Genomic DNA, 17,828 nt, shown 5'->3' on the forward strand with positions numbered 1-17,828 from the left:
GCTACGTCTACCATCATTTTGGTTAAGGTTCGTGGAGCCATCGCCAAGCCGAAAGGGAGCACCCGGAACTGAAAATGTTGTCCCAGAATCTTGAAACGCAGCAACTGATGATGATCGCTTCAAATCGGGATGTGGAGGTAGGCTTCTGTGAGATCCAAGGAGGCAAGGAATTCCCCTTTGCGGACTGCTGCGATGACTGTTCTGAAGGTCTCCATCCGGAAGTGAGGGACCCTCAAGCTGACGTTCACTTGCTGAAAATACAGGATAGGATGGAAAGTACCCTCCTTCTTCGGGACCACAAAATAAATGGAGTACCGCCTTCTTCCTTGCTCGTCCAGAAGAACGGGAACAATCGCTTCCAGACTGAACAATCTTTGAATCGTCTCCTCTACTACCACTCGCTTGTTGCGGGAAAAGCAGCGCAACTCCAGAAAGGTCTCCTTGAGTGAGCGAGAAAATTCTAAGGCGTAGCCTACTCTTATGACCTCCAGAACCTACTGGTCTGAGGTGATTTAGGCCCACTCCTTGAAAAACTGTGACAGTCTGCCCCCAACTGCCACACATGAGGGGTGAGCAGGCCTGACTTCATTGGTCAGGCTTTCCGGCTCCTGCTCCCTGGCTGGAGCCACCTCGTGTCGGCCTGTAGGATCCACGAAAGGACTGCTGTCGAGCCATTAACTGCCTAGAGCTGGAGGAGGAGGGGCCGCCCCTCCCCGACCTGAATCGCCGCATGTCTCGATAACAGACCCGTGGAACGAAGGACTTCTTGAACGGCTTCCTATCCTCAGGTAGCTTGTTCCCCTTGGTGTCACCCAGGGACTTCATAAGCTGGTCCAGATCCTCCCCAAAAAGAAGTTGTCCCTGAAAAGGAAGGTTACACAACTGCGAATTGGAGGATGAGTCTGCCGCCCAATTTCGGAGCCACAGCAAAAGTCTGGCCGCCACTGAAGAGACCATGCTCCGGGCCGAGGTACGCACCAGATCATACAAGGCATCTGCCACATAAGCAACGCCCACCTCCAGCTGGGCCGCCTGGGATGGGGACAAAACTCCGGAGGAAGCTGGATCCTGCGGTTTCTGGATTCAACAGAGACAAGCGAGCTGCATCATGCTAGCGCAAACTCTGCTCGAAGGCTCAAGGAGGAGACCTCAAAGAGGCACTTAAGGTGAAGTTACAGCTTGCAGTCCTGAACATTCTTCAGAGCCGCGGCACCCACCACCAGAATGGTAGTCTTCCTAGTGACCTCCAACACCCCCGCATCCACCTTTGGAGTCTTCAAGAACCGGGTACAATTTAGTCATAGCCCGGCCGACCTTGAGGCCTGCATCCAGAGAGATCCATTCCCGAATGATAAGCTTCTGGATCTTTTTCGGTATCAGAAAGGCACTGGGTGGACCCCGGAGCCCGTCCAGGACCGGGTTAACACCTTCATTATCGGACTCTTCCTGCGACAACTTCAGACCTAACTCCTCTAGCACCAGAGGAATAAGGGGGCGCAACTCTTCCTTCTTAAAGAGGTGAAGCACCCATGGATCCTCCCCTTCTGTCCTGGGATCCCCCGGAGTCTGGTCATCCCCGCCCGTATCCAGATTGGGAGAGAGATCTGGATACCGCAGAGGTGTTCTCCTGGGGGGAGGGGGGGTCCTCCCTCTGCGGGTCATCCGAGCCGTCAAAATCCCCTCGGACCTTGGCGTCTCGAGAACCCTGAGAGTTGGGGGTGTGACTTGGGGCATTTCGAGGACCCCCCCCCACCCCGTCCTGTGACTTGTGCTTAGCCGACTTCCTGGCTAAAAAAGCCTCGTGCATGAGAGGCCCGTCTCATCACTGGAGTCCGAATCTGTGACCCTGGAATCTTCCTAACTCTGCTCACGCACCGTGGGGGACAGCAGGGGGGGTCCTCCTGGGACTCCTTCCTGACTGAGGAAGTGGGGTTTTTTTGTCCTTGGACCCTTCGAGGAGGACCCTTCCCCCCCCCCCCAGCACAAGAAGTGCATAGGGAGAGGGAATCCAGGTAGGCCGACCAGCCTCCATCAGACGTTTTTCAGCTATTTCTTGCTTGCCGCAGATCCCCAAGGGCCCCCCTGGGTCGGGCCTGAAGCATGATCCCCCAAAAATGGCGCACGTGCCAAAAATAGCCATGCACTCTGAGCAGACGCACAGGAAGGCAGCTGGCAGAAAAGGAAGCCTGAAAGAAAAAAACAAGATGGCCGCCGTGGCTAAAATTAGCTTGGCACCGCTGAGTGATTTCTAGTAGCACAGCCCTGACTCCCCGCCGGGATAGGGCAAGACCCCACGACCCTGAACCCGCTGCCTGATCTCTCCCCCAGAGCCCTCTGAAGCTCGAGGGGCTGCCAGGCTCAGCTCTGCCAAGCAGATTGAGGCACCAGGCAGAACTGCTGACAAAAAGCAAGGAGAAAAAACCAATCCCTTTTTTTTTTTTTAAATAAAACTTGCCCAACTTTAAAAAAAAAAAAAAAAATTTCCCCAAAGGGGCTACTTCCCTGGGTCAGCAGACACTCCAAGGGAGGCTTCGAGACCGCTGAGGGAGCCAGTCCCCTGGCTTTTGGTGGTCTCGGGGTCCTCTGGCTAACAGTGCCAGGGGTATCCAATCCCCCCGTTTGCCCGGCTCTACCAGAGGGATGGCCCAAAAACAGAACCTGGCACCTCGGGGAGCACAGAACTCAGCTCAAAGCTGCAGGTATGCACCACCACCATCTGCTGGAGACAGAGAAATACTGAGGAGCTGCAGGTGGCACACTTGATATGTAGTAGTGCCTCGAAGCTTTGTTCTCTACCTCCATCTGCTGATGGGAGTGCATAGCCCACTGGTCTGGACTGATCTGGGTATGTCCAGGAACCAAGTTTCATATATCGCATAATAGGAGCAGTGCAGCTTACCAAACCACCAGCTTAGATTTTCTGAGCCATTAGCACTCAGTTAAATACTTTGCTGCCCCTAAACTTACACGCCAATGGGTTAGTTTGTTTGCATAACATTTTCCAACTGGTTGGCAATATAATTTTAGCACATATATGCTAATAAGATTGAATTTTTGCAAGTCATACAATTTCTTGTAAATTGAGCCCAGTTGGCAAAAATGAAACTTAATGCTGACCTTTAACATACTGGTTAACCTTTAGCTTACATTTTAGTATTTCAACAGCCTTGGCTATTTTTACAAGTCTGATCAGTGCAATCTTATTGTGCTGCAATTATCTTTTAATTTCTTTCCCACCACTACATAGAAAACCCTCTCAAAGTATCCTTACAGTGGGAACCCCATGGGAGGGTCACTATCCCTACAGGGTCTTTTTTCCGCCATGGGGGGTGGGGAGCACACAGCAGGGGCATGCCATCGTTTGACGGTGCTGCTATCGCAGCAGCTGGAGTAATCTTTCTGCCTGTGGGCAGGAATGACCCTGTTCCAACACCTATGCTTTCTTCTTCAACAGAAGGTAATCAAATTTGTCCCATGTTCCTGAGGTGGAACAAAGGGAATTGAGACCTATCCTGGATTTACAAACGCTGAAAGGATTTTTGGTCTGAGAGAGGTTAAAGATTAACTCCATCCAGAAGATTCTGTCATTCAGCTTAGGGATTGGATGTGAACTCTGAACAGGAATGTGTACATAAGTGTCTTCAGATCCAATCTGCTCATCAAAAGTTCAAGTTCATGTTGAAGAACATGCACTATCCAGTAAAAGGCTCTTCCATTTGACATTTTGGAATCCCCAAGAATGTGCATGAAATTTCTTGTAGTTGAAACTGCAAAACTTCCATGGCAGGGAGTCCTCGTGATACTACACATGGATGATTTGTTGGCAATGGGCCTTTGTCTGGTGGAAGAGTCCTTTAGCACAAACATCTGGCTGCTCCAGACCCTGGGATTCCTGGTCACTTCTTCAAAGTTCAACTTGGTTTTGTCCCAAAAGATTCAGTTCATAGAAGACTGGATAGATGCAAGAAAATTTCTTCCAGTTGAAAAAGTCAGTTTTGAGGTGCCTGGTGGGGAACCTTCTATAGAAGAACCAGACATCAGTGAGGTCGATCCTTGTTTTTCTGGGTCACATGACCATGGCAGTACTTCTGGTTCCTCTGACTTATATGGATAATGGGTCTTCCAAAGCCAGTGGGATCAGCTCTATCTGCCATTATCCTACCATACATCTATAATTCCTGAGATGCGAATGTCCTTTCAATGGTGGATGAACCCAGAGGTTCTAATGGTGGGTTTTTCACTATGTATCCCAGCATATTAAATGCCCCTATCTACTGCCACCTTCACAAGGGGGTGGAGAGCTCACACTGGTGCTGCCTGAATCCAAGGTATGTGGTCCCTAGCAGAAAGTCACCTGGAAATCAACCTTCTGGTGCTACTAGTCATTTATGCTCCAAGGGCTTTCTTTCATCTGCTCTCAGCTGAGAAAATCTTGATTTAGACAGACAACCCGGTGGTATTGTTCTGTGCAAGCAAGGAGGCATGGCTCATAAGCCCTTTGTGAGGAGAGGTCCTCCAAATCTGATCATGGGCCGATCACAACACAGAGCTCCAGATGACTGACTTGCAGGGAATCCAGAATGCATTGGCAAAAATCTCAGCAGTGTGCTCCAACTGCAAGGGTAGTCCTTGAATCGACAGGTCATGGATGACTAGTTGAGTCATGGGGGAATACCGGTGAGTGATCTCTTCATCTCAGAAGACAACAGGAAGGTTGAGAAATTCTGTTCCATTCATCTGAACAACACAGATTAGCTCCTGATGTTTTTGTGCTAGAATGGAGCGCCAGTATTCTCTGTGTTTTCTGCCAGTCCTCCCATTGTTGAGACTGTCTAGAATACCCTTCAGGAGAGGATGAGAGTAATCCTCATAGTATCAGCCTGGCCATGGCAAGTGGTGTATCCATGTCCACTACTTGTGTTAGCATGCCACCTGCAATCCCTCAACATGTCAGTTCAGTCGTATTGGGGATATCTCCATCTCTCATCACACAGGAAGAGAGAAGGCTCTACCATCGCTGACTTCTTCACAGCCTGGATGTTGTATATGTAGTAGTCTCTTCATTATTCTTTAAGGAGGTGAAGGACTTGTTGATTTTAGCTAGAAAGCCTTCAACCAGAATATCCTACAGTTCGAAGTGCAAGAGGTTTTTAAGTTGGTGCAGGCCCAGCCAGCTGGATACCTTCTCCTGTGGTCTGAGGGACTTGCTTCAATATCTGTACTTCCTTTCATTCTCAGGCTTTAATAACTCTTCAATTAATGTTCGTCTCTGCGCCACTGCAGCTTATCACTGCAGCTTATCACCAGTAGATGAAAGGTTCTCTGATAGCTTTCTCTCTGTATCAAAGTTCATGAAAGGTCTGTGACATTCTATGTGCCTTGAAATCTCTCTTTGAACCTCTTAATTAACTTGAAATTTCTCACCCGGAACATGTTTCTTGTTGTTATTACTTTGGCACGAAGAGTAGGCAAATTACAAAAATCAGGCTCTGCTTTCATATTCTCCATATCTGCAGTTTTCACAACAGGGTTGTTCTGCATACTCAACATTTTTCTTCTGAAAGTGGCATCCACTTTCCACATTAATCTTTTAAGTAATTGCTCCACAAATACAGCCCTTAGCTGCTTTGGGGACTCGTGTTATGGTTGATTCATGGCTGCTTGCAATGGAGAAAGGAAGTTTTCTTATCTGTAAACAGGGTTCTGTATAGACAATGGGATGAATCGGCCATGCTTGATACCTGCCCTCTTCCCCAGACAGTCAACTAACTCGCTAACACTTAAGCTCTGGAAGAGATTGAGGGGCTTATGAGGCTTCACATACTGAACTCTTTGAGCTGGGTCCTTGTTGGTGCCATCGGATAACATAGCCCACATATTATGACCGATTTATCCTGCAGTTTACGGAGAACCCTGTTCACAGGTAAGCAGACTTTCCATGCATCCATTTCCCTTTTTATGAAGAAATACTTCCTTTTGGCACACCTGAGTCTATCCCCCTTCCAGCCTCGTACCCTGGCCCTTTGTTTCAGAATTTCTGTTAGAAACACCTTACAAATATTTTGTAAAATAAAAATATTTTGCATTCATTACCAAGCAAGTTGTTCAAAGCTGACCTTAACGTCTTTCTGGGCTCGTACTGAATTTTCTGTTCATTGCCTGAATAATCCCAGCATGGTTTACACTTTCCTTATTTCTTCCAGCAATGCAGTTTGGTCAGCTTCTGACTCACCTTGACACTACACAGCAGATGATAGCAAACTCCCTGAAGGACAACTTGACAGCATTAACACTGGTATGTAATATTTGTTGCAACAGGAGGCTCTGTGAATCCACTGTTCTTAATGCACAGGCTAAAATTTTTTTTTTTTTTTTTAACTCTCGATCCAGTAAGCTAATGATATGCTAATGCATTGGGTGCTAAATCTGCACAACCAGAGAATGTGTGTGCAGAGAAAAGGCTTAAAGGTGAATTATAAAAGCCCAGCAAGCACTAAAACCGGGAGATACACGCACAAGTCAAGCCAGCATGTGCCAAGTGGATTTTAAAAGCAGCCTGAGGACCGCGCGTATCTTCCGCTGCATGCACAAGCAAAAGGTCTCGAAAAAGGGGTGGGATGTAGGCAGGGTATGTCGGGGCCTGGCCACAAGATGTGCATGTAAATACTTCTGTGTACAGCTGTGCGCCAGGATCCCCTGCCATATAACTTTGCTACTGCTATGGATGGTGTATAATTCATAAAATAAAGTCTATGCTAGTCAGCAGGGTTTTAAGAGTCTGGGCTAATGGGGGAAGGGAAGCTATTAAAGTAGGGGCATTTGGAAAGGGGGAAGCTAGCTATGGCATCGACGCAAGTGACTTTTAAAATCCCCCATTTACAGGATAGAAGTGGGATTTGCGCGCACATACATACATCCATTTAAAATTGTGTGCACATATTTTCCTAGGACAGCAGGATGTTAGCCCTCACACGTGGGTGGCATCAGTGGATGGAGCCCGGCAAGGAAAACTTATGTCAACATTTTTGGAACTTTGACTAGGCACCCTGAGCATGCCCAGCATGCCCTAATCCACGCATCCACTCGGAGTCCCTCTTCATTCTCTCTTTTTTCTGCGGAGCTATTGCATCATGGTTTCTGAGCTCATATAAAACCTCTTAACACTAACGTTTTGGAAATTTTCACTGATATTTTTTTTTTTTGGTGCCTATCGTGTTTTTTTTTCCAATTGTGGATCCCTCTCTGTTTCCCTTCACTTCTAGTCAAGGTTTTTGTCTGTTCAGTAAGTTTTTTCTTTCGATCCATTCCTTTCATGGCGGCAATGCTTTGGTGCCCACAGGTGTCTATTGCCCGCCGCTTTCACTGTTTTTACTTCTTCAGTTCGTCTCATGGCCTTTTCGGGGTTTCATCAATGCCCTCTGCCCGAGGACCATGTCCATCATGAACCTGCACAAGGTGTGCATCCTCTGCCTAGGGGCATCACATGACATTCAGGGGTGCCACGTGTGCGACCAGATAACCTCTAAAGGACGTCGTGCTCACCTTGACAAGATGGAGAAGCTCTTTGGGGTGAAGAAGTCCAAGTCATTGACGTCAGCATCTGGGGCATTGATGCTGAAGGTGCACCGATGGACACTGAGCCATTGACATTGGTGGGGCCATCCACTCCGTCAATGCCACCGGCAGCTAGGGGCACCAGGGACCCGGCCCCTGTCGGTCTTCTCCAGGTCAAGGATATCTGGTTCATCGTCTTTGACCTTGGCACTGGGGAAAGACCGGGCTGAGCACCGAGGGAAGCCAAGGAAGCATCCGCACCAATTGTCCTTGATGTGCGGGTTGGCACCGGCTCTTTCCGCGATACCACTGAAGCGCAACCCCTCTGTGAGGAATGCCTGTCCTCCATTGATGCCGGGGTCCAAGGCTATCTCCACCGGTCCAGGTGTCCATCGTGGATCCACCTTGAGATTCAGAGGAAGATCTGGCCACACCTCCTGCCTCCCAGTCCGTTTTGGCATCAGCAACTTTTGAGGAGGAGTTGGAGTGCAGAGTCCAGCTGGCGGTCAACAGGGCACTGTGGGGCATCGAGCACTCTCTACTGGAATTGTATTACTCTGGGAGAGAGCACAGAGCGCTGGATGCCCTTGGGAGGAAAGTTTTTCAGGGGGCTATGCACATTGCCCACATTGCCTCCTACCAGCTCTACAATGAGCCAATACTCTCAAGTCTGGAAATGTGCAGGAGGCGGGCGAGCGGCTACCTCAGCAATAGCAAAACACCTTCCTGTTGCTGGTGCGTCAGGGCCTGGAGCGCTGGTGCACTGTACCCACAATGTTTTCAAGACTGCAGCGAGAGTCTCTACAGCGGGACTCGGCGCCTGCAAAATGGCATGGCTGCGATTCTCGACTTTCCGTCTGGAGGTACACGAAAGACTCGCTGATCTGACATGCACAAGGGCGAATCTCTTCAGAATTAAGGTGAGGGATGCAGTGGCCCAGTTGCGGAATCACCATGAGACCTTCCAACAATTCTTCGCTAGCACTTCAGGCCTGCCCTCCTCAGCCAGGAGATGGGCAAGGTATGGCTCGAGGAAGTCTTTCTACAGACAGAGAAATTACTATCCTTCAGGCCCCCTCTCCCCATTCCCAGAAGGTGGGTTCTCATGGCCGTCCCAGGCAGCAGCAGGCTCCCAAGCCCTAGCTGGCGCCCCAGTCAAATCCCAAGATGGGGTTTTGACTGGATCGTAGGGGCATCAGCCATCCCCCATACCCGAGATGCTGGGCATCTTTGCAAATCGGTGGCCCAGTAATAATCTCAGACCAGTGGTTCTGACCATCGTCCACCAAGGGTACCGATTGAACCTATTGGGTGTCCTGCCAAATTTTCCGCCTTGCCCGTTTTGGGGACGGTAGTGCATCATGAGGTACTTCTTCGGGAGCTCTCTGCCCTCTTAATAGCCAGGGCGGTTGAGTCTGTCCCACCAGGGCAAAATCGGTTATTTACTCTCTGATAATAGAAGGACCAGGGTGCACGCCATGAAGGTAGCAAGTAGCTCATTTAAAACAAATCGAAGAAAATTCTTTTTCACTCAGCACATAGTTAAACTCTTGAATTCATTGCCAGGGGATGTGGTTTCAGCAGTTAGTGTTACTGGGTTAAAAAAAAGGTTTGGATAAGTTCCTAGAGGTTTAAATCCATAAACTGCTATAACGGTAATTAAGAAGCAATAGTAGATTGTGATCTATCTAATGTTTGGGTACTTGCCCAGGTACATGTGACTTGGATTGGCCACTGTTGGAAACAGGATACTGGGCTTGATGGCATTTCTTATGTTCTAAAGAGAACAGGGGGACTCCGACCCATCCTAGACCTGAGGGCCTTGGACAAGTTTCTAAGAAAAGAAAAATTCAAGATGGTTTCCCTGGGCACCCTGATTTCCCCTTCTGCAAAAAGAGGAATGGTTATGCTCTCTTGATTTAAAGGACGCGTACACTCACATAGAGATCTTCCCGGGTCACAGGAAATATCTCAGAATTGTGATGGAAAAACGGTATTTCCAGTACAGAGTGTTGCCGTTTGGGCTAGCATCTGCCCCATGTGTCTTTACCAAATGCCTGGCTGTGGTGGGGCACACCTCTGCAGACTGGGAGTGCATGTTTTCCATATCTGGATGATTGGCTGGTCAAGAGCGCCTCTCAGGCAGGGGCAGATCGATGCTTGCGCTTGGCCATCCGGGTGCTGGAGTCACTAGGGTTTGTCATCAATTACCTGAAGTCTCACCTCAGCCGTCACCTCAGTTGGAGTTTATAGGAGTCCTGCTAGATATGGCTCAGGTGAAGGTCTTCCTGCCGCACGCCAGGGCAGTCACCTTGGCGTCCATAGCAGAGGTGATTCAACACCTCTGTTGAATCAGTCTGGCACGTTTGAAGCTGGTAGGCCATATGGCCACAACCATCCATGTCACTCCTTTGGCATGTTTGCATATGCACAGAGCCCAATGGACCATAAGGTCGCAATGGTGCCAGGCCACCCAGGACCTTCAGGACCGCATTTACATTGCACTGCCCCTCCGGGACTCCTTGTCCTGGTGGTGCATCCTTTTCAATTTGGAACAGGGAATATCTTTCCAGAACCCCCCCTACTCAAATTGTCCTTACCACGGATGCGTCCACTTTGAGGTGGGGTGCCCATGTAGAGGGGCTCTGCACCCAGGGTCTGTGGTCCGCTCAAGAAATAGTGTCAGATCAACTTCCTGGAGCGCCAGGCAATCAGGTATACTCTATGGGCTTTCAGGGATCGTCTGTCTAGCAAAATTGTCCTGATCCAAACAGACAACCAAGTGGCCATGTGGTATATCAACAAGCAGGGAGGCACGGGGTCATACTTCCTGTGTCAGGAAGCGGTACAGATGTGGTCCTGGGCTCTGTCCCACGGGATGGTGCTCCGGGCCATGTACCTGGCCGGAATGGAGAACAGCAAAATGGACAAACTGAGTCGCACCTTCAGACCTGACGAGTGGTCACTCAACCGGCGATAGCAAACCAGATCTTCCGCATTTGGGGAAACTCAGATGTGGACTTGTTCGCGGCCCCCTGCAACAGGAAGATGACTCAGTTCTGCTCCCTGTACAGGTCAGTCGGCAAACCAGCCTCGGACACCTTTGCCCACCCTTGGGGTAAGGATCTTCTGTATGCATATCCTCCACTCCTTCTGGTCGCAAAGACTCTCCTGAAGCTCTGACAGGATCGGGGGCCAGGATCCTCATAGCCCCCCCCCCCAATTGGCCAAAACAGGTCTGGTTTCCACTCCTTTGGGAGTTGTCCTTCTGGGAACCGATCAGCTTGAGGACTTTCCCAGATCTCCTCACTCAGGATCAGGGCAGGCTGCGGTATCCCAACCTCCAGGCCCTGTCGCTCACAGCTTGGATGTTGAGAGGCTGATGCTGCAGCCACTTGATCTTTCTAAAGATGTCTCGGGTCCTGGTAGCTTCCCAAAAGCCTTCCATTAGGAAGTCCTATGGACTGAAGTGGAAGAGGTTTTCCATGTGGTGTGAGTGAAAGGCCCTAGATCCTTTCTCCTGCTCCACACACAAACTGATTACTTTCTGCACCTATTGGAGGCTGGCTTAAAAACCAACTCAGTCAGGGTTCACCTGAGTGCTGTTGGAGCATACCACCAAGGTGTAGATGGTATGCCCATCTCTGTACAACCCATAGTTGTACACTTCATGCGGGGCCTGCTTCAGTTGAAGCCTCCCACTGATCTTGGGACCTTAACATATTAGCTCAGCTGATGAAAGCTCCTTTTAATCTGCTGCGCACCTGTAACCTGAAGTACATGACCTGGAAGGTCATATTTTTGGTAGCGGTCACTTTAGCGCTCAGGGTCAGCGAGCTCCAGGCCTTAGTGACTTATCCACCTTATACCAAGTTTTATCATGACAGAATGGTCTTACATGCGCGTCCTAAATTTCTGCCTAAGTCAATCATCCAGCCAACATTCTTTCCCAGGCCTCATTTGCACCAAGACGAACGAGCACTGCACAGTGTGGATTGCAAGAGAGCCTTAGCCTTCTACCTGGAGCAGATAGAAGCCCATAGACAATCCACCCAATTTTTTATTTCTTTTGATATGAATAGGATGGGAGTTGCAGTTGCCAAACAGACACTATCCAGTTGGCTAGCAGATAGCATCTCCTTGTGTTATGCCCAGGCGGGACTGCATCTTGAGCATTATGTCAAAGCTCATTCTGTCAGAGCCATGACAATATTGGTGGCCCACTTATGAGCAGTTCCTGTGGAGGAGATCTGCAAGGCTGCGACATGGAGTTCTCTCCACACATTTGTATCACACTGTCTGGATAGCGATGGCCAACGTGACGGCAAGTTCAGCCAATCTGTCCTCTGGAACCTATTTGAAGTGTAGAACCCAACTCTCCCTAGCTAGGGCCTGTTTGGGTTCAGGCTGTCTCCCCCTCTATTACCAACAGCACAGTGGTTGTTGTGCCTGTTGGCACCTGGCTGGTGCTTGTTGGTCCCCTTTTTGTGTTGGGGAGCAGCCAGTAGCTAGTGTGAGGACTATCATCTTGCTTGTCCTAGGAGAAAGCAGAGTTGTTTACCTGTAAAAGTTCTCACGAAACCTGGCCGCCACCCCGCAGTGTTGGCTTTTTCCTATGGTTTATTATTTTATTTTTATCATAATCCTGTTACAAGACTGAAAAGGGTCCCCACGTGAATGCGTGGATTAGAACATGCTGGGCATGCTCAGTGTGCCTAGTCAAAGGTCCAGAAACTTTGACATAAGTTTTTCGTGCCGGGCTCCATCTGATGGTGTCACCTATGTGTGAGGACTTACATCCTGCTGTCCTAGGAGAACACCTGTTACAGGTAAGCATCTCTGCTCTTTCCGCCTTCCAGGCAGTGTAAAAAATGTCAAAGGGGGAGAAGGAACTGTTTTCCCAGTTAGAAATGAGTAGACTGAAGCACGGGATGATGACGTGATTTTTATCAAAGGTCCGTGGCAGAGCTGGGATTAGAATTGGAGCACTGGGAGGTAAAGAGACTGGGCCCTAAGATCACAGGGAGGTGCAGCCTTCTCATCCACCTCTATTTTACTCCACCAGGTTCAGAAAACCATGAAAGAGAACTTGGCTGCTGTAGAAGATAACTTTGTCAGCATTGACTCCAGGATTAAAAAACTGCCTAAATGAAGCGGCGGGAGCGAGGGATAGTGTTTCCACATCAAGAAACACTGCACTAGAGAAACCACTATTTCCTGGCACTTGCAAACACCAAACGAAAGAATGGCGATCTTAAACATCTTTAAATGAGCGGCATGGCTGACATCACAGTTTTCCAGCCATGTTGGGAGTTCTGTTCATTTTTGTTCCCGTAAATAAAAATATTATAATAAAATTGTAAAGGAAGATACAACTTCCCTATTAGAGTTTGAAGAGTAAGTGCTAGTGTATATAATTAGTCATGGGTTAATTTAGCATGCAGGAGTCTGGGGGCTAAAAGGAGGGTTGGTTTCTGTCATAGGGGAGGGGGATGCAGTTTCTCCCCCCTCTCCCACCCACCCAACCACCATGCAATAATTTAATTTATGAAGAAACACTTTAATGGTAATTAAGGATGACCTGAAAAGGTGGTTTTTATAAGAGATGTTTACACCTATGAATCAGACCCTCTCTCTCAACGCAATCATATTTATCCTGTGCCAGTAGGCTCAGATTCCTGGCATGTTTTAACTCCAGGAGCTAGGGAGAGACCAAATGAATTGTATTTAAAATGTTGTTTTATTTTTTTTGGAAATGTAAATCTTGGGGAAATATCCAATACATTAGTGGCTGTGACTCCAACTGTTGGACTGCTTCTGCCTGTGGTCTAGATGTTCTTTGTGTATTAAATTGTCAGGACATTGCAGCTCAAAAATCTTACAGGGGAGCTAGCAGATCCTGATTGTATAGATAATGCTGACTGTGTATGTTGAATGCACTTTTTACTATTCCATTAAGGAGAAATTATTTCTTATCTGATAATTTCCTTTCCTCCAGTCAGTCTAGTTGAATGGGTTATGCTCACTGACCAGCAGCTGGAGACAGAGAGCAACAAGTTCGCTGATGTCACATCTTATATACATCCGTACCTCAGCTTACCACTATTATCTGTAATGAGCTAATTTTTAAACTTTTTTTTTTCAATTTATCAAACATGAAAAACCACATAACTTTTATAAAACATTCCAGCATTTTTGATTTCTTTATTCTCCCATACTCCAGTCCCCCCCAACCCATCCTCTTACAGCAAGCTTGACAGAGATCACTTATTGACTTTGCTCACACTGTTACAATGTAATTTGTATATTAAGATTATCCTGGGATATCCAGGCAGATCATCTTACCATAAATACTAATAATATAAACAAGACCAAATCAAAATCCAACCAGCCTTAGTCAATTGAAAATCTCTCACTGGGTTGACTTCCATAACAGATAAGGAGCCCAGATACGATCAATTTTAGAAATTGAATGCATCTGGTTAGCAGTAATCCTACGAACACTATCCAGCTGCCCATAAACATTGGATAGGAGTTGTTAGCTTCTTCCAATGAGCTGCTATTTCACACTTGGCTGCTATAAATATCTGTTGCAATAATTGCTGCATTGTTTGATTTACTGGAGGTAATACTATCCCTAATAAAGCATATTTGGGTGAGGGGCGGGCCGTGAGTGCCAAATTTTGTTTGTACTAGGCGGCCTCTTACTTGCGTGCTGTTTATTGATTGGAATAAGAGGGGAGAGATAAAACAATGGGTATAACATTAGGGTATTCTGCTAGTACCAGTTCATTTAGTGCACGTAAGTCTTGCACTAATCTCCACTTCCCTGAAGGTTTTAAAACTGGGAACAAGGGAGTGTTATAAGGTGTTCCACTGGATTCTATTATATCATGTTTAAGAAATGATGCAATTTCTGGTTTAATAACTTCTTGTCCTTCTCTAGCTAAGGGATATTGACGTCATAATTCATCCTGGCTTTAATTGAATTTCCACTGAATCTATATTCTGCACTTTGCCATAAGAGTCTTGTTCAGTTGCCCATACTGAAACAGGCACCTATGGAAGCTGTTCCTGTCTGGCTGAATGCACTACGGAGATTGGTGCAAAAGAAATCTCTATTTACAGGGCTTGTAACAAATCCCTTCCTAACAAATTTACTGGACAATCTGGTGCATACAAAAACTGACTTGTTACTTCTTTTCATTGTAACTGTATACTAGTTTTAGCATGGGTTCTTCTGCTCCTGCCGTAATTTGCACCACTCCTAGCAATCATTGTGTATAACCATTCCCTGCTCTATATCGCTGAATCTCGGGAAATCTTCCTGGACTGCCTTTCCCACTAATTCTATTATATGGGGGATTTCTTTCAGGATTTGCTCTACATTCATTTGCAAAAGGTCCAAATTTCCCCACAATACCAGCATTCAATACCTGTGCTCCTGTCAGGATCAAAATCAGCTCCTTGGGAAGGGATAGCAAACACCTATGCCGTTTATTCCCCTGCTAATGCTTACCCTCCTTCTAGGTATAATTACTGCACCTATTAATTGAATCTGGGAATATCAAGCATCACCCCCACTTATTCCATATTCCACATCATCGGAAACCCATTTACCCCAGATACTTTCTCAGGAGCTATTCTATCTGGAAACACTTTTCCCTCTTTTCGCTTATTTAATTCCTCCATCTGCCTAGAATATAACTTAGTTGGGAGTTTAGTTAAATCTTCAGCTCCTTTACTCTTTTCGCTAGTACACAAATCACTATAATGAAACATTTCTAGCCACAGCTTATGTTCCAGCCCTGATCACAAAGTGTGAACAAAGTGTCTGTAAATTTGGAACCCAAATTTGAGATAAATTGTGGTATATGGGATGTGCACTATGAGTCTTCTGCAGTTAATGTCAATTTATCTTCACTAACAGGACTGCCTTTAAGATGCCGTCTAAGTAATTTGCTTTTTGTACTAAACGCTGGTATCCACAGTCTGCAAAAATTTAGCAAACCCAATAATCCTCTTAGCTGTTTTAAAGTTTGGGGAAGTGCCACTGCTGGAGATACTGCTGGCAATGAAGTCACCTGAGTTCTGACTAACTCAGGTAGTTTGGGAGTTCCCTCCCCTGAAGCTGCAATAACAGATATTGGAGTTAAAGACGGAGGGTCTAACTATAATGGTTTATAACCTGGAGCAACATAATTTGGATTTTATTTTATTTGCAAACCCAATATCTTATTTGCTTCTACCCAAATTCAATGTTAGCCAGCCCGAGAAAGCTGATGAAACCAAACTTTCTGAAAGAATCTACTAAATTAAATTCACTTACTATAACATTTCTCCACAACTTTAATTCCTCATCAGTCTGCTTATACCTTTCAAACAAAAGCAAGTCAGGTAAACCAGTTCTCCCCCACTGTGTTCCTGCACATAATGGAGCTTTACCTGCCAACACAGTTAACTCTCCAGCTCCCAGTTCCCTTTCAAATTCTGAAACTTCCATAACAATTGTAATGCAGACCCCATTCACTGCAATGCGTTACACTATGGCAGATATCAGACATAAATAAAAAACCAGATTGCAAGCTATACTTTCCCAAAAACGTTCCCTTTATTATGTTCCTCTGATAATCTCTCAGCCTCGCAAGCAGGGCAAGGGTTTACAACCTAACTGGTGCTGGGTTTGTTTTTTTTAAACCTCCTATTGTTTTTGTTTTCTCAGTACAAATTTATTAACAAATATACAGACAAAGCAAAATCACTCTTAATAAGTTAGTCTACAAATGGTCATCCCCAAAGTAGATCAAAAGAAATAGTGCACTGTTATTTACAATTGGCCAAAAAAAATCTTTTACTTATGTAACTAGAAAATTAAACTTACAAATTAATTATATAAGATACTCACAGATCTGTCTTCCCGTGTTGGGGGCACTCACTGCTGTCTTCCGGGTACTACTTTGTCAATAACCAGTCACCCAGAAATCAGAAATCTTCTGTTCCTAGGAATTACTATGCAATAAACAAAACTTCGGACAAAAGCCAATTAAAGTCCAAGTAGCAGCAATAGATCTGACCCAGTACAGCAGAGTCAGACGTAAGACTGTCCAGTGGATAGCCTTGGCTATGGAGTCCCATCTGGGGTGCCATAATGTTAAGCGCCATGCCATTTTTTATGACGCTTATGGCCAGGGAGACAAGAACACTTAGATTTTTATTGAAAGCTTAATTTTTTATTATTCAATATAAGTATTCTTGGGAGATGCTGATGCCATGCCTCTGACAAAATGTCCACCAGCATCTCATTGTATACAGGAAGTGATCCTTCTTTTATAGATAACATTCAATATTGAACAAGGGTAGAAGATTCTAGAGATTTGCGTGACTGCTCAATGAATCATTTACATAGGTTGTCATGTCAACAGCATGACATGAACTGAACTGCCCTGATTAGTTTTCCCAGGAGGTGGGGCCCATTTACCATTACTCTTTAGGTAGTCCTTTGTTCTGTTAAAATCTTGCTGGTCAGGGTAATTACCACATCTGTGGCTGTGTTTCTATAAATTGAGAGAGTGCCTCTGTAGTGTCCGTATAGCCTGAATGTCCCGCCATTGGTTTCTCCTTTAAGTTCCCGCCGTTGGTATCTGCTTTGTTTGACCCTATGATTAAGCCTCACCTTAGCTTGACTGCCTGTTCTGGAAATTCTGCAAGTCTTTCTCAATGAGTCACTTAGAGTTCATACAGCCAAGGCAGGCTAAGAAAACCAGGGGATTCTGGGACACGTTTTCCTTTCTCCATGTTGGTTTTCTGTTCAGGCCCACTCCTCAGTAGCGCTGGAACAGTCTTTAGTGGGATCTGTGCCGTTGTTGGCTATGATCTGGCAGCCTAAGAAGCCCTGGAAAGCACTTACGGTGTTCCTCCCTCCAAGTCGAATACTTTGAGAATTTTGGACACAGTAGCATACTCTTTTAGTGGGGCAGCAGGAGTTGTGGTATAGTTCATTGCTCTGTTATAACATTACATTTAAATCTGGGTTGGATTTGAGGTATTATCAGAGATGGTCCGTTCAAAGTGTAAATTGCCCAGAGCATCTCCAGGATGGGAAGGGAGGTTTTGAAGCTCTGATGAGGAAATTTCATTTGGATAGTAGGGATCACTTTTATTATGTATCAGTCATTTTTTTTAGATCACAGGACTAAAGAAAAACTCATTGAAAGGTAAGATGCTTTTTGAATTGTATTGTTCCTCTGCTGATAAATTAAAGGGGGCTATTTTGA

At 46.3% G+C, this 17,828-nt stretch overlaps 1 protein-coding gene across 4 annotated transcripts in view; it reads left to right on the plus strand.

The window, feature by feature from the left end:
• The window catches only part of DCTN2 (dynactin subunit 2), a 98,042-nt gene extending 83,829 nt beyond the window's left edge, over nt 1–14,213 (plus strand). For all 4 annotated transcript variants that reach the window (XM_029594583.1, XM_029594584.1, XM_029594585.1 and 1 more), the window contains 2 exons: nt 6,204–6,295; nt 12,620–14,213. In XM_029594583.1, coding sequence (XP_029450443.1) covers nt 6,204–6,295; nt 12,620–12,706 — 179 coding nt within the window. In that variant the 3' untranslated portion in view covers nt 12,707–14,213. The remainder of the gene's footprint in view (nt 1–6,203; nt 6,296–12,619) is intronic.
• Nucleotides 14,214–17,828: the final 3,615 nt, after the last annotated feature.

This window comes from Rhinatrema bivittatum, chromosome 3 (assembly GCF_901001135.1).
Source record: "Rhinatrema bivittatum chromosome 3, aRhiBiv1.1, whole genome shotgun sequence".
NCBI lineage: Eukaryota > Metazoa > Chordata > Amphibia > Gymnophiona > Rhinatrematidae > Rhinatrema > Rhinatrema bivittatum.